This window comes from Phalacrocorax aristotelis, chromosome 6 (assembly GCF_949628215.1).
Source record: "Phalacrocorax aristotelis chromosome 6, bGulAri2.1, whole genome shotgun sequence".
In the NCBI taxonomy this organism is placed as follows: domain Eukaryota; kingdom Metazoa; phylum Chordata; class Aves; order Suliformes; family Phalacrocoracidae; genus Phalacrocorax; species Phalacrocorax aristotelis.
The window spans coordinates 854,107-875,757 of record NC_134281.1 but is presented as its reverse complement, the minus strand read 5'-3'; the positions used below and the strand labels follow the sequence as shown (position 1 = coordinate 875,757).

Genomic DNA, 21,651 nt, shown 5'->3' with positions numbered 1-21,651 from the left:
CGTCCCGCCCCGCCGCCTCGGGGGGGCGCCCGCCCGGCCGGCGGCGCTGAGGGGAGCGGGCGGGCGGCGGCGGCGGCGCGACCCCGGCCCCTGCGCCCGCCGCCATCTTCCCGCGCAGCCCCGCCGCCGCCATGGCCAGCGTCTCCTACCACATCTCCAGCCTGCTGGAGAAGATGACCTCCACGGACAAGGACTTCAGGTGCGGGACGCGGTACGGGGCGGGCAGGGCCGTGCGGACAGCGGCCACCCGGGACAGCGCCCGGGGGGGGCTGCGCGGCGGGGGGCTTCCCGCGGGGGAGTGGGGGGCGCTGCGTACTGGGGGTCCCTCCCTCGGGATCCCCCTCGCACCGGGGGGGCCCTTCCCACGGGGTCCCCCTCGCACCCGGAGGCCCTTCCCACGGGGTCCCCTGCGCACCGGGGGGGCTCTTCCCATGGGATCCCCCTCGCACCGGGAGGCCCTTCCCATGGGATCCCCCTCGCACCAGGGGACCCTCTGCGTCAGGAGCAGGCAGGGTGTCCCTGACCCTGCTGATGGGAAAGCCTGACTGAAGGTGTGCTGGGTGTTTCTACATCAGACGAATTAATCAGGTTTATTGACAATATTTCACGCCAGCTGTGTTGTTCTGGCTGGGGGAGGCTGTGCGGAAACCACCAGCGTTCCCCTCCCTCACCTAGGTTGCTGCGTAGTGGAAGTGAGGAAGCAGAGTGGAAGGGGGAACAAAAGCCTTAACAGCTAGACTTCAAATTTTTATTTGTTTTGCAAATGAGGAACATTGTAGGAAAAATGCTGACATACTACTTTGTTTTTCCGCTAGAAGGTTACATGGTCAGTGCAATAAAAAGGCTGAGAGACACCAGCCCAAGCAGCCATGTCACCCGGTGATGGATGCTGCAGATATTGGCTGTGCTCAGGTTGCTTTAAGAACTATTTCTGTGCCGTTGGAAAATATGCCGCCCGAACACGACTGAGATTCTTGTATTTGCTTTGTTTATGTCGGCAGAAAAAAGTGACATCTTTTTAGGGTGGAGCCAGTGGCTTGGTATTTAATAAAAAATTGCTAAAACTAACAAATATGAAAGATTTCACCCATGAGCGTATCATTCTCTCAGTATCAGCCTGGAAGGTAATGTTTCTGCCAGACTTGATGTTATGAGGTCTTTTAGCAGAGAGGGGTTAGTAATATCCTAAAATTAGGTTGATTTTTGCAGAGGCTGCTGAGTTTTTCCTGCTGTTAAAATAGGTACATTTTAAAGAAGTCAGTGATGGAATGGTTGCACAGTTTATTCAGAGAATTTACGGTTAATACTCCAAAAAAGATGTGCCCAACACGGGGCATGTGTCACGTTGTAGAGATATTCCAGGGCCGTTTCTTCCCAGCACATGGTCAACGTGAGCCCGTTGCCTGTCTTCAGTGGCACGACCAGTTATAGGACCAGGTTTCACGTGCTTCCCTCTCATAAATGGATCCGTGTGCCCGTTTCCGAGGCCCTGTGGGCAGGACAGCAGAAGGTAGAGAGTCAAAAGCTGGATGTGGTGCCACAGAAGACTCTGCTCAGCCTGTGGCCATAATTGGTCATGCTTGTTCTACGCAGACGTTGAACTGCAAGTGCAGCTTAATAGCTCTTGCAGAATCAAAACCAGATTGCGTGTTGTTAATGTTCTAGGTCAGAGTCCCTCTGTTGTCCTCATTTTGGGTTTCAGGCTGGCGATCTAACACCACAGCACTCCCTCGTCCCAGAGGTACCAAGGTGCTGCTCAGGAGCAGGCTCGCAGATTGGCGGCATGAATGCTGCCCTGGTACGTGAGGGCTCTTACATGCTGAATGGATTACATCAGAGCCTAATTTAAAATTGAGGTGTCATTTGGTAAACAAGAGGGAAGAGCTTCTCTGTGGTTCCTTTAAGATGTCCATCCCAGTGCTGGGGCTAACATTAGAAAGGAGCTAATATACGATAACCACACTTAAATTTCTCAGAACCTCAGACTTCTATACTAGCATCTTTTATGTTTCCAGCTCCCAGGAAAATAGATACTTTCCAGAACTTCTCAATATCCATTTTGACATTGTCCTTGACAGAAAATTATACTGACTAACAGTCAGCTGGGATTTTGTTTTTCCTTCTGAGCTGGAATGATGGATACTGGCTTGGTTTTGCTCGTGGGAGAAAAAAGTGCAATCAGAAATGTTCCTTTGTGCAAAACATTATCTTACATTGTTAATCGAGTGAGTATAATTAATTGGACAGTGGGTAAGGATTGAAGAGCAGATAAGTGCTTCTTAAAGGGACACCAGAGAATCAGAAGTAGGAACTGGGGTGGTCAAAGTTGCACATATCCCGGAAAAAAGTAGCTTTTGAAGAAGTGTTTTCAGCAATGGAAGCTGTGGCAGAGGTGTAGCAGCTACGATTTGTTTTGGACCCCAGTGATAAAAAAGACTCACACACCATTGACAGCACTGCATCCATCACCAGTGATGCCTCAGCGTATCAAGTTGTTTAGTGTCTTTTCTCTAGAACAGAAACAAAAGACCAACCCAAAACTTTGGGAGGGAGTTAAGCAAGGAAGGAGGGTGAGAGCGGATAACACAACTGTTTGGATTAGTAAGGGCTCCCAGGAGCAGAAGGATACAAACAAACTGGCTGGGCTGAACAATAGCAATCTACATATAGCCTAGGGAACTTCTAAGGTACAGTTTGTGTGGAGTCATGACTTCATTTTTCATTTTTGAGCTTGATAACTTGATTCCCTTCTCCATGTGTGGGATCATACTATCAGTGCTAAAAAAGCCACAAAGAACACAGCCAGGTGCGTTCTTAGACCCTAGGCTGGTTTTCCGAGGCCTGGCAATTGGTGAAAAAAACTACCATGATTTTTTTCTAGCATCATTAACCATCTTTATTTAGTCACAGAAAAAAGATACACAAACTGGGTGCCAATTTTAGGCTTTTAGTTTACCCCATCTCTGTTATGTATTTAAGGAGAGGAGGTATATTTCTTATTTTCACAGATTCCTTAGCTAAAGCCTTTTCACCGCTGCCTCTACCAGAGTTTTCCACTTGCAGGACAGTAATAATTCTTTGTACCTTATTGCTCAGGACGGTGTAAATGGTTGTAAGTTACTCGGGAAGTGTTTCATACAGCACTCGTTGTCAAGTTTCGTTGTCCGAAGTGATGCAAAGGCGATGCGTTTATGTCTGTATATCAGCCACTCCACTTCTGTATGTTCTTTCAGGTTTATGGCCACCAACGACCTGATGATGGAACTGCAGAAAGATTCGATAAAACTAGATGAAGACAGCGAGAAAAAAGTTGTGAAAATGCTTTTGAAATTGCTGGAGGACAAAAATGGAGAAGTACAGAACCTTGCTGTCAAGTGGTAAGAGCCTCGGCAGTAATTACATCTTCCTTGGCAATAATGAAGCTGTCACAGACTGCAGAGAGTGCGTTAGAGGGGAGCCTGGCCCTGCAGCGTCGGCACCTTCCTCAAACCTCCCTTTGCAGGGGCTTTCCTGCCCATGCTGGGCACAGCAGTCTCTTTCTCTGTTGATATTGAGGAAGGGTGAGCACACGGATACCTTTGTAGAAGTGTTAGGTAATTTTGGAAGTAGTTCAGTGTTTATATTATGAATCTTACCATAATAAAAGTAGCATGCCTAAGATTTTATTTCTTCAGAGAGAAGCTGAGTTTAAGATTTGGGTCATCAAGTTCCTCTCCTTTCTCAGGCTTTGAAATCCAGTGCTGAATCTCCTAGTGGTCGTGTCTTTGATAGAGGTGGTACTAAATGTGTATAGCCCTTCCAAACTGGCATCTGAATTTCAGGTCCGAATCTGGCTCTTCAAGGGCAATTTCATTAGAGTTTATAATGCGCTTGGGTTTTTTCCCTGCTTTGACTCCAAGTGTAGCCTGTGCTGTTGCTTTGCCTTTGACCGCTTCCATGCTTTTTTAATCCAAATGAAAAAGGCAGAAGGTTCCTTTAATACTGAACCAACTGATGAAGTGATCTTACTGCTGACGTGTTCTTTCCTGTCTCTTTGCCCCAGCGTGTCTAAATGGGAGTGTTCGTTCTAGAAATGAAACTGAATGGGTCAGTTCACGCACAGGGCTCCAGAAAGGTGGGCCATTTAAAGACAGCTTTGGGTTCCTGTATTTTTTCCTACTGTGGATCTTATTCATACTCCCTTCTTTTTAACTACATATTGCTTCTATCCCTGTACTTCCCCTGTGACCTTTGGCCCTTTCTGATTCCCACTGTCCTGACTTTGTCTGGCCCTCTTCCTGTCTCTGTCTGCTTTGGGTTTGTTTATTTTTTTTTTTAAAGCAAAATGGTTGGGCACTTTTCAGCATCCACATTTCTTTGCCTGGTTATCTGTGGTTGCATTAGGCATAAGTCCGTACTCGTTACGATCTCTAATTCATCCAGAATGTGATAATGAGAAGGCCTCAAGATGGAACCGGTAATATTTCTTTTTTGTACTTAAGGAGGTATTTAAAGCAGTTAACGTCCAGTCAGTTATTCCCAGCCAGGTGGCAGGGATCCCTAAGAAGGAGAAATGTGATGGTTTGAAGGACAGTGGCAGTTGGATTAGGCCCAAGCGTGGATCTGTGCAGACCGCATCAGGATTCAGGAGTAAGTTGGAAAACTACTGAGAGGTCTTGCGGTTGATTTTATCATCTAGAACCATGATCTTATTTCTTCAGAGGAATGCTGAAATCACATTTCACACCCAAAAATCTCACAAATTTGAAATCCATACAAAAACTTGCTCTGTTTCTGTGATTTTTTTTTTTTCCAGATTAGGCGAGTTCCTTAGCTTCTCTGTGCCTCAGTGTCTCTGTCTGTAAAACAGGGATAACCATCGGTTCTTTTCTGTGTGTTGAAGTGTGAGATTGAACACTATCTGGACGTGCACAAAGCTTATTATTATTTAGTATTTCTTTTCTAGTTCTTGTATTTCAGAGTAGCTACTCAGACTGTAAACAGCCGTTATTGTCCCAATTATTGAACTTAGGAACAGTCTAATATACAGCAGGCTGCGTGTGAGTTAGCTTTGTGTACTCTGGGAAACGCTGCACATACAGCGTTTGTTAAGCATGCTGTTGGGTGATTCTGGTGTGCCAGCAGGGAGATAACTACCTGTGCATAGGTGTTCCGTACAGTTTGCATTACTGGAGCTATGCCAAAAGGAAGAGAGAAAAAGAAGACAGAAGATGCATTTTTGTACCAGGATTTTATAAACTCTGTCCAGCGATAAATGTTGTAGAGCACTAGTACTATGTCTTCTCGTACAAGCTCTTAAGAAAATGTAAATCATCAAGGCCAATGTTTTGACAGTGCTCTTCAGCTCCCACTGCAGTCAGGGATTTTTACCAGTGACTGTCGGGAGCAGAACCTCTTCTGCCTGTAAGCTTCAGTGAAAGAAGGGTATGCTGAAAGCCCTACAGGTCTCTCTGTCTCTTTTTGTACTCTGTAGGCAATTGGTAGCCTTTCCTTTTGAGCCCTGTGGACATGTCGCATCGATGGTGGTCCCCAGGGATCAGTGGCTTTGCCCCAGCATTATGCAGCATAGGGAGCCCTAGCATGCTCTAGTCCCTCTGCTCAGGCCCAAACCCTCCAAAGGCGCTTCTATATCCGGGCATGAAGAATTGCCTAGTGGTGTTAACCTGCAGGCTTGGGCCCCGGTTCTTCATCTGGGCAGACCATTCAGTGGGAGAGGAGGGGTGGCATAGCCGCGGGGGCCTGGGGCATGGATCGCTGCCGCTGGTGGGTCATGGGGCCGTGGGCATGCTCACTCCGCCTGCAGAAAAGTGGTGTGCTGTTACGGTTGAGGCTGGGCTCAAAGCGTTTTCTGTGGATGTTCACTAAAACAAGAAGATGGAACTTTCTATTCAGTATCAAGTTTCCACTCATCTGTGTTTGCTTCTCTTGAAAATTCTAACCACCAGATTTTCTGTCTGTGAAACAGCAATTTCTTAGTAAGGGATACAGGCTATTCAGGGAAAAAGTGCATTTTGAATTTATTACCTTAATTCAAAGAGTTACGTGCAGCTGGTCAGGGATGGAAAGCCGTGACATGACCTGCTGAAATACAGTTAATACTTCACATTTTAGCTAGTTACCTTGTAAAGATACAAAAATAAATAGTTGCAAACAAATGCCGACAAACACTGTATGTACAATTTGGAATACAAACTTACCAGCAGGAAACACAGGTTATTAACAGAAAGTTTTTCTAATATAATAATTTCTAAAAAATGCAGGGGAAAGAGAGTGGTCTTCCCTCGGTTGTAATTCTGAGCCTTGGCTCAGGTAGAGGTTTTCACATGCATGGTAGAGGGCAACAGGCAGCTAATTTTTTCTGAAAACCCACTTGGGGTTTCCTCCTGTAAGTCAGTTTTTGATGGTTGTTTTGGTTTTTCTTTCCAAAATCTGACTGTAGATTTGACCATTACACTGTGTAACATGCTTGCTTTGGTTCAAATTAATTGTGTCATAATTTCTGAGCTGCTCCTTCGAGTAAGATATTAACTGGCCTCACATTTGCAGTAGTTGATGTGAAGTGTCCTCCTACAAATCTGATCTAAAATTCACTGAAGTCTGGTAGAGAGTTAACTGAGGCAACAATCCAGGGTATGTAATCCTAGGGACATGACATGCTGCAAGACATCAGTACTCGATACTGATGTTTTGGTAATATTTGCACTTAGGGCTGAGCTGTCTTTAAGGAGGAGTGAGCCTGAGCATCCCTTTTGATGGTGGAAAACACCCCTCTTCCCATTCATTCTTACTGGCCTCTCCTCCCACAGTCTGGGCCCACTGGTTGGCAAAGTGAAGGAGTACCAGGTGGAAACCATCGTGGATACGCTGTGTACAAACATGTTATCCGACAAGGAACAGCTGCGGGATATCTCCAGCATTGGACTGAAAACAGTCATCTCCGAGCTGCCACCAGCTTCTACAGGTAAATTGTCTGTCCCTGTTTCTCAGACTGAGGCAATTGGGAGTCACAGCCTCTGGGAAACAGAGGAAAATGTGTACTGCAGGGCCTAAAAGTTACAGATTCCTTATTTACCTGCTAGAGGACTAGTAATGAAGTAATGAGGAGAGATAGAAGAAGTTGAGACACCGAGGTAATTAAAGATGGGATGAAATGAAAACTTGAGCTGGTGACCCCGAGGATACTTTAGTCTGAAACTGCATCTGAGTTCTTGGGGAAATCCATTTTTGTTTACAGCAATCCTAAAGCATTCAGTGTGCGTCAAGGTATTGCTGTGCGGGCAGTCTTGCAGGGCTGTTGGTCTCCACATCAGCAATGCCACTGCCCTGCGTGGTCTCAGCAGTGCCAGCACTGCACCACCTCCTGTCCACAGCCTGGCTGGACTGAGTCTTCCAGCTGCCACCGCTACCCTGGCTGCTTCTCCTGCGTTCGGTACTACGTGTCCCAGAAATGCGGCAGCTATTCAGGAGACACCTGAGGCTCCCAGAGATTTCAGTTTCCTCTGCAGCCATGTATCTGTTATTCCTTCACAGCGGGTGGCCGTGGCACTGCTGCCAGGCGGCTGGATTTTAGGTTGGGAGGAGAACTAGAATTAGTGTGCAAATACTTGCTGAACTCGTCTTCCAATTTCTGCAGAATGTTAAGCTCTTGTGAGCCATCTTTTCAGAACTCTTTAACATACGTCACATGAACTGAAACTGAGGGTAGCAACAGATAAGTCGCCTGCTTCAGGGACGGGATTGACACTGCGTGGGTAGAAGGCAGGAGAAGCAGTGTGGGTTTGCTGCAAAATGGAGGGGTTGGACATACCCTCCTGTGCTTTCTTCACCCTAAGCCCCGCTCCATGTGGTTGCTGTTGCTGTAGTGTTGTCCAGAGCAAAGGGAAGGTTTGAAATAGTAGTCCAAGAAACAGCCTGTGCCTGAGGCAGGCTCCTTTCTCAGTGTTGTACGGCAGTTAACGATGCTCCAAGGACATTCCGCTTCTGCTTTGTCTCTGTTGCATCACGGAGGCTGTTCAGAATGGGGTGGGAAGCAATTGTCCCTTCCTTTGAAAGGTTTCTGGAATTTGAAGCTGCTTATGCTTTGCGCTGAACCAGCTGAGAAAAAGCCACAACCAAAACTGGTGTTGGGACAGCACACCCCAGCATGAAGGCTAAACTTGTATCTAGACATTGATCTGTGGGAGGTTGAGATTCTAGACTGTGGCTGTAATCTCAACAGCTTCTTGAACCTGGGTTATATATTATTTTGTGACAGATTTGTCTAGTTCTACCCTTGAATTTCATCGTGGAGCTGAGAAACAGTTTCTGTCAAGACTGCTATTCCTATGGAAAAAGCCTCAATATGTTGAAACTGACCATTTTCAAGTTAAAAATGGGGAAAATAGCCATGCCAGAACCTTCCCACCCATCCCTGCTCCCTGCATTGCACGGGCCTGGGAGCTGCTTGTGAGACAGCCAGGCCATTTTAGGGTAAAAGACACTCTCCAAGAAGAGAAGTTTCTTCCAAATAGTTAACACGTCATACCGCAGAGGGAGATACCTCGCTGTTTGCAGTGTGTATCCACCATCCCAAGCAAAAGCTAGTTGACTCCTTTCTCGTTAGGTCTCCCAGCAGTGGTTTCTTTTTTTTTTTTTTTTTTTAAATGCAGGAGGGATTAAATGGTTCATACCAGTAAAAAGACTTCTTTATAACTGACAGTGGGGAAAAATCGCTCTCTTGCAGGCTCCACTATGACAGCAAATGTGTGCAAAAAGATCACGGCCCAGCTGACAGGAGCCATTGGCAAGCAGGAGGATGTATCTGTGCAGCTGGAGGCTCTTGACATCCTGTCAGATATGCTGAGCAGGTACCAAAGGGTTTCCTTCTGGCAGCTGTGTACGGCGGGGGGCTGCATATGTGTTTGCTTTTGATTTCTGTATTTTCCTAATCCTACTACGAGGACTTAAAAATGAAGGATTTGGGTTGCTTGCCACTGGGGAATATCTCAGCAGAGCAGATTCCCAGCAGAGATGAGAGACGACATGCTGAGCCCTTCAGTGCTTGGGAATAGCAGTAATTGGTGATGGGTCCCACAAAGGCTCAGTTCAAACAAATGCAGGGAGGGAGAGGGCAAATTAGGGAAGTTTATTTTAGCCCTGTGATCTGATCACACACGCGTTTTTTTTTTCCTGGCTGCCTCTTTCTCTCGTTACATAAGTCAGAGTGACAGTGTCATATGTCAACTGCATGCAGGAAATTATTGACAAATCCCCAGGTCATCCAGAAGGACACAGTCAGAATCAAGGTCCTCCATGATGGAGACGAATAACCTCTCCCTGTGTTACACAGAATGAGTCGGTGTTCGGACCAAAACGCCAAACCCTCCCTTTTCCTCTCTCTCCCCACCACATGCATGGAGTCTTCATAGCTGAAGGATTTTTACATTTTTTGCTGACAAGAAGGCTTTTCCTCTGAGGCTTTGACTTTCAACTTCTGTCTTGTGCTGTTGGTTGCAGACTAGGGGGAACACTCTACTCTTTCCATTCCTCCATTCTGAACTGCCTCCTTCCCCAGCTGACAAGCCCCAGGCTGGCAGTACGTAAAAGGGCCATCATTGCCTTGGGTCATCTTGTCTTGACCTGCAGCGGAAACATCTTCTCAGAGCTCACAGAGCATCTGCTTGCTGAGCTGAAGAGGAATGAGTCTACTTCTACTACCAGGACGTACATTCAGTGTGTCGCTGGCATCAGTAGGCAGGCTGGACACCGCATAGGTAGGACAAGTAGCTTGAAATGACGCTGGGAAACATGCATGTGTTTTAGAGCAGCTCCTTTTAGTGGTAAAAGAAGTGTGCTCACTCTCTTTCTAACATATTAGTGGCTTGTGCTTCCTGATTCCCTCTGTGGTCCTGACCTGGCTCTCTGATCTCCACTTGGAAGGGAGGAGACACCAGAGTAACGCTCTGGTTGCCCTTCTGTAGTGATTTCATCTCAAGGTCTTGCAGCGCTTCCCTGGTCTGAATTAACACCTCTGCAAATTAGGTCAGTGGATTCACCCGATTTTAAATGAGAGGAGAAATAGAGAGCAGCATGTTGTATTACTTGTCTAAAAGTTGTGCCAGAGCTGCAGTCAGGTCCTGGAAGATTTCTAATCACAGCTCTTTCCATGACTGAAACGCCAGCAAGGGGCTGAAGACAGGGAGCAGGGGGTCATCTGCTGAAAGTCCCTGCAAGGCTGGAGCACGAGGTCCAGGGGAGGAATGCTCTGCCAGGCACACGAAGGAAGCGGCAGATGGCTGAACTGGTAGCTGCTTGGATGAATGAAGGCTGGAATGATTTTTCACTGCTGCTTACTTTGTCTTTCCCAGGAGAACATCTGGAGAAGATAATTCCTCTGATTGTTCAGTACTGTAACGTGGAAGATGACGAGCTGAGAGAGTACTGCTTTCAGGCCTTTGAGTCTTTCGTGAGAAGGTGTGTGCCTTTGAGGAACAACTGTGTACCATCCTGTGCATCAGTGTCCTCTAGTGTAAATACCTATACATTCAGCATCCAGGGTCGAGTACCTTCCTATACGCATTCCTGTTGGGAAAGGCAGTTCACAAATGAAATCCCTTCTTTACATGTAGAACTGGGCTTGAGTTATGAGCTCTCTTACTTCAATGTGTGAGAGTGCGTTTCTGGATTGGTTCTGGGGGAGCGGGAGTTTTCCTTGTCCTTGGTGCATTCCTCGTCAAGAGGGAACTGCCTCGCTCCTCATGTGTGGAGGGAGTGGGAGGCAGGAAGGGGGGCTCAGGCAGAAGAGCTGCAGCTCAGCAGCTCTCCTGTTGTTTGATCAAACGTTTACTGCTTGTCTTGGAAAAGGATTCCTGCAGAGCTGCTGAGGTTTTCTCAGCATGAAGGGAGGGTTCCACCAGGTAGTGAAGGCAATGTTTTTTTCCTTACAGAAATCCTCCCCAGGGGAATGTGGTCTTGCTTTGTGCACAGCAGGAAGGAGTGGCTCTGGTTTAACTCATGTTAACAAAATGTTCATGTAGTCTGCGAAGCATTTTGGGATCCTTTTGAGATGAATATTGTTATTTGGGTATTTAAAATTGCTTAGTCTTTAATTTACTAACTCTTGGGATTTTTGTCTGTTGTGATAGGTGCCCAAAGGAAATTGACCCTCACATCCCTAATGTGATGGGGTTATGTTTGAAGTACATCACCTTTGACCCAAACTACAACTATGATAATGAGGAGGAGGAAGAGGAGGAGATGATGGAAACTGAAAATGGGGAGGATGAAGAGCAAGGTGCCTGCTTGTGAGGATGACTGTGCTCGGCAGAACACTGGGTTGACATTTCTCCCCTTCCTGCTTTCTCACCCCCTGTGGCGCTACTTTTCAGATCTGTTTCAAGACAGTCAGCTCTTTTAAATGGGTTATTTCACTTTACCAGTGGTAATAATATAGCTGCATGTGCAAGGTTCCAGCAGTAACTCCGAGTTTGTTAGTTTTACTTCTTTCTGACAAAGTCTCAGGTCTCTGCCTGCCTTAGGCGACAGTGAAAGCACTGAAACTTGACCTCTGAACTAGCTTAGTGGAGAGTTAGGCCAAGGAAGCACTGTTACAGGCAGATCTAGAAATGTGCTTACTGCATCTACTGGGGTATTGCGCCGTGTTACCCTTTTTAGCCAGGCAGCAGCCAGCACTTGTAGCTTACTCTGGTTAGAAAAGGAATCAGAACTCTTTGATGTGGTCTCACTTACTTACAAGGCTGGACGAACTCCTGTTCTCCCTGGTCGCAGGAGAGGTCAGGCAAGGAAGCAGCACTTCAGGCTGTCGCAGCCAGCGCCCCTGACGGGGTTTGTCAGAACCACGCTGCTTTGTCAGGCTGCAGCTTTTTCTTGTTTTCTGCGTTGCTTCCTCTTATCTCTCTGCCTGCTGGGCTGTTTTCCACACATACGCACTGTTCCCGGGCATAACAGCCAGCCAGAGCTCGTCTTTGCAGTCACCGAGAGGCTGCAGAGCTGGTACTTCTGCACTTGTGCCCCTCTTTGTGAGACGCTGGTTGCTTTTTTTTCCCCCTTTTTTCAGGAAGAGGTATGTGCTTAACTGCTATTTTAAATGAAAGCCTGCAATTTTGATGTAATGGTTTCAAGGCAACTTAACTCAGCCTACAAACATAGTAGCCATGCAATTATATTTTTACTATAAGGTAGCTATTTTTACTACTTTTTAGCAGAAGAGAGCAAAGCTACCAGCCTGAACACTCAGAAGTGCCACCATTAAAAACATCTTGGTCCACCACTAAAAAGTCTTGGTCATCAGTGAAAGCAATCTGATACTGTCTTCAGAAGAGACCTTTCACTTATTTTCTGAATCGTGTTTACTCTGAGGTGGGTGTTGAGCCTTGGTCAGATAGGAGGGGTTAATGCCTGTTAGCTGTAGACAACATTTCACCATGTCTCTGTTTATAGTTGCACACAGTGTGGCAGCTAAGAGCAGAAGTTAGAACAAGATCCCTGGAAGAAAGGCATTTTTGTTTACTTTCATACTAATTGGAGTAAGATCCTGGCTGGCTTTCTGGAGAATATCTTACATGTTCTGCCAGTAGCATAGTAAATTGTTAAGCTGTTTTGTGCCGTTCAGGAATTGCTAAGACAAATATTTACATATTTCTGGTTTTAAAATCTGGGAACCTCATTCTCCCTTCGAAACAAAAGCCTTGATGCCTGAGCTGAAGTGGCCAGTAGGGGTACGGTTTATTCTCCATCAGCTCTTACTTGGAACAGAATAATCTGATGCAGGGCAGCCCTGGTAATATTGGCAGCATATTGGCTGGAAGTGACGTCTGTGGGACGGGCTATTCTGGACAGTTTCATGTTCCCAGGTGTGTGTGAGTTACTGGCATCTCTTTGATCAGCTGCATGGGGAAGCTCTGAGGAACAAGTGATCCTCTAGCTCCAGTTTTGTCGTAACGGTGCACCTTGTTTTCCCTTGTCTTCTTTCCAGAAAGCGATGATGAGTACAGCGACGATGATGACATCAGCTGGAAAGTCCGCAGGTCTGCAGCGAAGTGCCTGGAGGCCATTGTCAGCAGCAGGCATGATCTCCTTCAGGACTTCTACAAAACTCTTTCCCCGGTCTTGATAAGCAGATTCAAAGAGAGGGAGGAGAACGTCAAAGCTGACATCTTCAGTGTTTATATCTCCTTGCTGAAGCAAACGCTGCCCATTCAGAGCTGGCTGCATACTTCAGATGCCTCTGGCAAAGATGATATTCCCCTGACAATGCTTCAGAACCAGGTGTGTGATGGGATGGGGGGCTGGATTAAATCGGAAAGCAATGAAGTACATGCCATGCCACCGATTAATATGCCTAGTAGTGAAGCTTGAGAACACAGCTAGCTGAAGGAGCCCTTGGGCATGCCGCCAGAGGGGACCAAATCCTGAGGGCTGACCCTTTACTGTTTGTCTCCCACCATTCCCAGGGCGAGAGCGCCGAACCAGTGCAGGAGCACTGAGGTGAACCTGCATTGCCCCCCTCCGCTAGCCTCTGGCACGTGCGAAACTGTATGAGGCAGGTCAGCCTTCGGGTGAGGTGTCAGTCTGTTGCCTGACGGTTACTCCAGCTGCTGCTCGGAGCGGCCACTGAACACATCGTGGCAGAAGCATACCAGAGCAAGCCACTGGAAGCTCAGTAAGGTTTGGATCTGGTCAGCAGGTGTATGAGAGCATGCAACTCAGTTCATTGTGGGAAAATGGCCGGTGGCTTCCAGGGTAGCTTGCTGCGGTGGTGCACGCAGGCTGCACATCACTGCTGATCAGACAAACAATAGTGGAAGCAATTTTTCTGACACACTGCTTTAATTCAGAAATATGCTGGAGTAATTACAGTCAGAATAATTTAGCCACGCGTGCTGATCGGCCTGTCCCAGGATCTTTGCTAACGCTGTGGTCCACACGTGCCGTTTTAGAAGACAAATGTAGGAAATAACCATGTAGTTATAGAGTAGCATGACCATGAGAGCAGCTTTTTCTGGCCGATGTTACTGCTGACTGGTAAGTCCCTGAAGCAGGAGGGATGAAAATCCCTGCCAAAATATAATTACATCACTGATAAATCATATGTACAAGATATTTATTTCAGTAACTTGCACCTCAGCCCTGTGATTTGTTTTTTGACTTCACTGGAACACCGGCAGGGCATCCAAGTGTAAATGTAGTGATGGGACTAGATCCTATACAGTAGAGCAGGAAGGAATCGTAGAATTCTAAGCTCTGTTAGCCGTGTGTCCTGGTCTGACACGCTGCTTCTGTGTTAGGGGATAACACCAGCTTCGGGAAGGGCTGCTTAGGAGTCTGTTCGTAGAATATGGAAAGGAAGAATATAGTCCCCTCCGGGTCTTCTCTTTGTGTATCTTTTCTTCACGTGCACTGTCCTGTAGTCTGTCCCAGTCCGTTCTCCTCCGGTGAGCAGGTGCACTGCTCCTTGCTGCCTCCCTGTGAGTGGCTCAGCTGAGCAAGCTGCTTTGGTAGCGCAGCTCTGTGCGCTGGAAGCTGGCATGACTGATGTGTTTCCTTCTGGTTTTTGTTTCCAAACTGCAGGTCCCCAACATCGTGAAGGCCTTGCACAAGCAGCTCAAAGAAAAGAGCATCAAATCAAGACAGGGTTGTTTCAGCCTCCTGACAGAACTGGCCAATGTTCTTCCTGGTTGCCTGGCAGCTCACATCCCTGCACTAGTCCCTGGTAAACTCTTCTGTGGTCTGGGGGTGAAGGAGCAGGGCTGGATCAATCCATTCCTGACATGTATGCTCCTTGCCTGCACGTTCCAGGTGTATTCCTGTATATTATCTCTGCTCAGCATCAGGACATACACATGAAGTTCTGCTCCATGTTGATGTGCTGAGCAGCTCCCAGATCAGTCCTGGTTTCTGTCTACCACTGAAGCCCAGGATAAGAAAATCAAGTTTGTTTCTACAGTGCCCTGAAGAGATGCTTTTAGGAGGGCCTGTTCCAGCCTCCTTTGAAACTCGCTGGGATTATGCTGCTAGCCTGCTGAGACACAAGTGACATTTTCTTTTACAAAATGTAGTGGCCTTTTTAAAAATTATTTGTATCGACTGTTTCATTTGCACTGCCACCTTTCTCTCTGAGCCTTCCTGCCTATAGGTTCAATGAAGCATCCCACACTGCTGAAGGCTTGTGATACTACGGTCCTGCCTTTGCTTTTGGTGTGACCGTACAGTAAATAAAAAACCAGTCTCCTGTTTTGTCTCTGGGCGTGATCCTTGCGCCTCCCTCTTATGAATTAATAGATTGGAAAAAACCATTCAAACCAAGAGTCGGGTATGACTCCAGGGGTGGCAAACAGAATTGTTGTAAATGTTTCTCATTAAGTCTTCTGGGAAGCACAAATATGTGCCACAGAAATTGGACTTGGAAGTACCTCCCTTCTACAAAGGCAGTCCATCTTTAATGGTCCACACTTATGTTCCAAACAGTATTAACAGAAGTTGTAAAAACAAGATAAACATAAGAGCCCCTGCTTCTTTGCTTTTCTTTTTTTTGTTTTGTTTTTTTCTTTTTTTTAAAGACTTCCCGCAGAAGTATGAAGGAATAACTCCTGAAGGGGCATTCCTGCTGCCTGGAGTGCCTGGCGCTGAGACTAAGCTTTCTCAGTCTTAATGCCGCGCCATTTTGTCATACTTACTTGCACTTGACTAACCATCCCTTCTCATCTCAGCCCAGGATGACTTTTTGAATTAACTTTTTAAAAAGTTTTCGTAGCCATCCATCCAGGGCTGCCACAAAGAGCAGTTTTGTCTGAATTGCCACTTCCTGGAAAGCGGCAGCACAGTAAGGAGAGTAGCTCTCTTTAATGGCATGTGTCTTCTGGGTGGGGAGAGGAAAGAAAGAAGACAGATTCTGATTGTGTCCATTTTTTGAGGGGGAAGCGGGTTTGATAAAGACCACTTGATGAAATAAGACAGCAATCATTCTTGTCTCTTCTGCACAGGTATTGTTTTCTCCTTGGCCGATAAATCCAGCTCCTCCAACATGAGGATTGATACACTGTCTTTCCTTCATGTTCTTCTCTGCAACCACCAGCCGGAGGTGTTTCATCCTCATATCAAAAGCTTGCTACCTCCTGTGGTGACCTGTATTGGAGACCCCTTTTATAAGATCACTTCAGAAGCTCTGCTGGTTACTCAGCAACTTGTGAAAGTTATCAGGCCTTTGGACAAACCTTGCACTTTTGATGCCAAGCCCTATGTGAAGGACCTTTTTCCTGGTACTCTGAAGCGACTGAAGGCAGCTGACATAGACCAGGAGGTGAAAGAGCGCGCTATCTCCTGCATGGGACAAATCATTTACAACCTGGGAGACCATTTAAGCACTGACCTCCAGCCAACCTTGAAGATATTTCTGGAGAGGCTCAAAAATGAAATCACCAGATTGACAACAGTCAAAGCGTTAACCTTAATTGCTAGTTCTCCACTTAAAATAGATTTAAGACCCATTCTAGGGGAAGGTTTCCCCATTCTAGCTTCCTTCTTGAGAAAGAATCAACGTGCCTTGAAACTGAGCACTCTGACTGCTCTGGACATCCTGGTGAAGAACTACAGTGACAGCCTCAAGCCTGCCATGATAGAGTCCGTCCTAACGGAGCTCCCCGCTCTAATTACTGAGAATGACATGCATGTTTCCCAGGTGGCTACCACGTTCCTTACTACATTAGCTAAGGCTTATCCATCCTGCGTCTCTAAGATCAGCGGTTCAGTTCTGGCTGAAATCTTTCAGCTTGTCCACTCACCTTTGCTCCAGGGAGGGACGCTGAACGCTATCATAGACTTCTTCCAAGCTCTGGTTCTGACAAAGACGCCCACCATGGGTTACTCGGAGCTGATGAGGCAGCTGACCGCGCCTGTTCACTCCTCGGGTTCCACCGGGGCCTCAGTGACGCTGCACAAACAGGCGTATTACTCTGTCGCCAAGTGCGTGGCAGCCCTGTCCTCAGCCTGCCCGAAGGAAGCCCCTGCCATAGTGAACCAGTTTATCCAGGACGTGAAAAACCCCAAGTCCAGCTCTGCTGTTAAAGTGCTAGCTTTCCTCTCGCTGGCAGAGATGGGGCGCACCATGAACCTCAGTGCTCAGAGAGAGCTCAAAACTGTCATCCTGGAAGCGTTCGCTTCCCCCAGCGAAGAGGTGAAATCCGCTGCTTCCTACGCACTGGGGAACATCAGTGTTGGCAATCTTAAGGAGTATCTTCCCTTCATGCTGAAAGAGATCGGAAGCCAGCCCAAGAGACAGTACCTCCTGCTGCACTCTCTAAAAGAAGTCATCAGCTCCTCCCCAACTGATGGGCTCAAACCGTACGTGGAGGATATTTGGGCTCTGCTTTTCAAGCACTGTGAGTGCACAGAGGAAGGGACGCGCAATGTGGTGGCGGAATGCTTGGGGAAGCTGACTTTGGTGAATCCCACTGAGCTGCTGCCCCAGCTGAAGAAACAGCTGTCATCAGGTAATGGGGAGGGTAATGGTGAGAGTGGGGAAGTGCCTTGTTTTGCTGGAAAGTCCTCTTGTAAACTGCTGGTGGGTTCAGCGGGGAGCAAAGCCAGTCCACAGAGGCGAGAAGGGAACAAGAGGGATCTCTGCAAGGCGGGATCAGAGGTGCACTGGGTTGCACAGGGTGCAGGAGAGTGTTAGGAACAGGGACCATGCTTGGAGGCTTTGCTGGGGCAGGAACTAAACGAGGAGGTTAAGACAAATCCTCTGTTCTCTTACCTCTTGAATGCATGTGTAATGTAACCAAGAGCAGAATATGCACTTCAAAATTACAGCAATGATTTTGTCTCTTGATCTTCCACTGTTTTTTCTTTCCACCTTCATCACAGGCTCTCCACACGCCCGGAGCACAGTGGTAACTGCAGTCAAATTCACAATTGCAGACCAGCCTCAGCCTATTGATGCTCTCCTGAAAGGCTGCATAGGTAAGCTAGCACAAATAGCAGCGTGAGCTGGGGACACGAGACGTGTTAGGCGTCACCAGCAGCTCGGGGAATTTTCACACCTATGTGAACCTCATCTAATCCACTTAGCTGTCATCTTGTGTTTCTCTGCTTTTGGGATTATAGAGCAACACTGCCATGTGAGTCCTTGTTAAATGCTCCGATACCCTGCTCTTGCCATGTTCCATTGGTGGCGGAGTTTTTTAGGGAGCATAAGTTTCTTCTGCATTTGAACTTATGATTCAAGCATCTCACAACAAGGATCTTGTGTAATATAACCTACATTAAAAGGCTCTTATATCTAGGCAGCCTGCATCTCAGATATGTTGTATAAAACTGGGCCTCCTGTTTCAGAGAAGTCTGAGCAGATGAGAGCTGAGCAAGAAAAAAAACCAAACCCAACTTCCTTGAGTACCAAAGCTGCTGATTTGACTTTAGGATGAGGTAGCTAGAATCGTGCAGTTTGTTTTCATGCCCAAATGCACAAAAGTCGTGTTTCTTCCATCTGCTATATCCCAAAAAAAGGAGGGAAAGCATCTCTAACGTCTCTCTTAGGCTGCGCCTCTGGAGTTATTTTAGTACAGGTGCTTTCGTAACTAGGCTCCTTGAAATACATGTGACATACTTCTAGAATACTTTTAAAACACTGCAGCAGGACTGACTGGTGTGATCTTACCCCACAGGTGACTTCTTAAAAACTCTTCAGGATCCAGACCTGAACGTTCGACGTGTGGCTTTAGCCATGTTTAATTCTGCTGCTCACAACAAACCTTCTTTAATCCGAGATTTACTGAACGCGGTTCTGCCCAGCCTGTATAACGAAACGAAGGTCAGAAGGGAGCTCATCCGGGAGGTATGTCATTAGCTCAGCTTGGGTGCAGTACGGCAGTGACTCGGCGCGTGCGAAGCTGTCACCCTGTCTGCTATCAGGTGACAGCTGTATTTTTCCCCTTGTTCAAGGTAGAAATGGGGCCATTCAAGCACACGGTGGATGATGGCCTTGACGTGAGGAAGGCTGCTTTTGAATGCATGTATACGCTGCTGGAAAGCTGCCTTGACCGGCTGGATATCTACGAGTACCTGAACCACGTGGAGGATGGGCTGAAGGATCACTACGACATTCGGGTACGTGCTGTGCCTTAACTGCCGGAGGGCGGTGACCTCACTGGTGTTCCTTGTTCCCGGGGGGCCTGGCCTTGAACTGAGCTGGTGTGTCACCACAGCACAGAGTGCCCTGCAGCTGCTGCAGCCTTCCAGCTGGCATTGTCTAGCTCTAGTTTGACCGTGGTGGCCTTGAAAATGCAGCCCTGGTGCAGCTGGTTTTATAGGAATTTTACTTCAGCCTAAAGTAAGTTTCTTCTGCCTTTCAGTTTACGATTGTCCCTTGCTTGGCGTGGCCAGTGACACTATATTAAAAAAAATAATCATTGCGATTGTTGATGGCCTCGTGGCTTAATAGGAAGTGCTACATCCTTTTCACGCTACTGCTTGATTTACCTCCGCTTAGACGTGGGTGCAGGAATGGCACCATCCCTGTGCTGAGCGCCGCTGTTTCTCTCCAAGGCTGTCGGCCCCTTACAGACGCCCGCACGCAGGGCACCCCGCGCACCTGGGACCCGCCAGGCCGCTCGTGTACATTGGCTGCCAGCGGGGCCTTTCTGATACAACCAGAGCTCTTAGGAAGCCCCCCACGGTATGGGTACAGCACAGCCCCACAGGGAGAACGGCCCCACGGGCTTCAGCAGAGAGGATCCACGCCCAAAGCCCGGGGGATCGGAGGGTGCAGTGAGACAGCGCCCGTTTTCTTTCCTCCTTTGTCTAGATGCTGACTTTCATAATGCTGGCTCGGCTGTCCACGCTCTGTCCCAACGCCGTGCTGCAGCGGCTGGAGCGACTGATCGAGCCACTCCGGGCAACTTGCTCCACAAAGGTAAGACGAGGCAGTGTGTGACACGCTGTCGGCCGCCTCTCGCTGCTTCTGAGCAGCCTGCTCCCCACACTCCTCTGGTTAGAGAATGATCTACTTGCCTATGTCTCTGCTGGCGTGCCCGATTCTTTGTGCCTCCACTCCCTTTTCTAAATGCCAACTAAAACCGGCACTCTGGATTTGCAGGTAAAAGCTGGTTCTGTGAAACAGGAGTTTGAGAAGCAGGATGAACTGAAGCGATCCGCCATGAGAGCAGTGGCTGCTCTCCTGACCATCCCTGAAGTAGAGAAAAGTCCAGTGATGGCTGAGTTTTCATCTCAGATCAGATCCAATCCTGAAATGGCATCACTTTTTGAGAGCATTCAGAAAGATTCTGCTACCCTACCCACCTCAGAGTCGATGGACATGAGCTAAGATGACCCGCCTGTTCACTCCGCCACCTTCCTGCCCTCGCAACGCATTAACCGAGCGGAGCCGCCGCAGGCAGGCCGAGGAGGAACGCCATCGAGCGGGTCTCTGCTGCAACAGCCACTTGCAAGGCACGGGGCGCCAACAGGAGAAAACGGCTGGTTCCGGAGGCCTCGCTGAACTGCAGCGGGATGCGTGAGATAAGGGAGATGCGTCCTGACGCGGGGGAGGGGTCGGACAATGAGGATTCAGACTTTTTGGCAAGTTTTTAAGGTGCGTACAAAGCAATCGAAATTTACTGTGGTTCCATGAGAAATGGAAGCTACTGCCTGAAATACTTCCTTACTTCAGTACAAAGAAAAATAGTTTAAAACTGTTTTAACCACTGCACATGCACTTTCTACCCCAAATTGCCTGAAGAATGTATTTGTATATTGTTTCACTAAATAACATGGCTAAAAGCTAGAAGTCACGTCTTTGATTAGGGTTGAGCATCATAACCATAGGCCCTGGTTTGGAGAGGAGCCGTGTGCCAGCCCAGCTGCAGGAGCTGCGCAGGGGCGGCCGTTACCCAGCGACCCAGGCCTCCCACCCGGTGCAGCTCACACCGGGCACCTGCAGCTTAGTGGTTTTGCGGCATTTGGGCAGCACGAAGCCACGTCGCTCGACTTCCATCTTTGCAGTTTCAACTGCAAAACACCTCAACCAGCCGTCTTCCAGAAGGGTTACGCGATTGTTACAGCATCAAACCTTACACTAAGCTTTTCTTTGCATTTACCACTGGCTTATCTGTCCCCCTTGGAGCAGCTCGGTGCTTGGGTTGAGTGAGCAGCCCCGGGGGCGCTGATCTAGGCCGAGCTCTGCTGCTGCCAGTGCCCAGACAGTTGCAGGAAGGCCGGGATTCAGTACTTCAATGTCAGGGAAGCGTTGGGAGTCACTCGCCAGAGGTGCAAGCACACGAGCAGCCCACGCTCACCCTTCTGTCATTTGAAAACTTACTCCCTAGCAGCTGTTGTGTTCAAATCCTGCTCTGCATAGGGGGGGAAAAAAAAAGCCTTAAAAGACAGAGAGGATGTAACAGCGAATGTAGGGGACGAGGCCACCATGCTGCACTTTTATAGCCATGGAGCTGCAATAAGCTTTCCTTTCTCCTTTTTTGTTAGAGTGTTTGATGTGAAAAATATTTATAGTGCTGTGTAAAACAACATCCATTCTGTTCGAGTGGTGTAAAAAATAAAATCACACTTGTGAAGCTGTGTGCACTCCTGAACTCAATACGTGTCACAAGTGACCACCATGAGGAAGCGCGCTGCTGCGAGTGCACCGCGGACAGCCGGGCTCAC

At 47.8% G+C, this 21,651-nt stretch overlaps 1 protein-coding gene across 2 annotated transcripts; it reads left to right on the top strand.

Moving 5' to 3' along the window:
* Position 1: 1 nt before the first annotated feature.
* LOC142058423 (cullin-associated NEDD8-dissociated protein 1-like) lies at positions 2 to 21,560 on the top strand. 2 transcript variants are annotated; one of them, XR_012660977.1, is made up of 15 exons: positions 2 to 199; positions 3,234 to 3,377; positions 6,807 to 6,961; positions 8,723 to 8,846; positions 9,496 to 9,752; positions 10,347 to 10,452; positions 11,124 to 11,272; positions 12,974 to 13,266; positions 14,569 to 14,710; positions 15,981 to 17,486; positions 17,860 to 17,955; positions 18,657 to 18,826; positions 18,938 to 19,098; positions 19,796 to 19,903; positions 20,087 to 21,560. XR_012660977.1 is itself a non-coding variant. In XM_075095569.1 (15 exons), exons 1-15 carry the CDS (start codon positions 132 to 134, stop codon positions 20,312 to 20,314), a joined length of 3,711 nt encoding a protein of 1,236 aa, XP_074951670.1. In that variant the 5' UTR covers positions 2 to 131; the 3' UTR covers positions 20,315 to 21,560. The 2 variants fall into 2 exon arrangements, 1 of the variants encoding a protein (XP_074951670.1); XM_075095569.1 differs by having other exon boundaries at positions 18,934 to 19,098.
* The last annotated feature ends 91 nt before the right edge of the window (positions 21,561 to 21,651 follow it).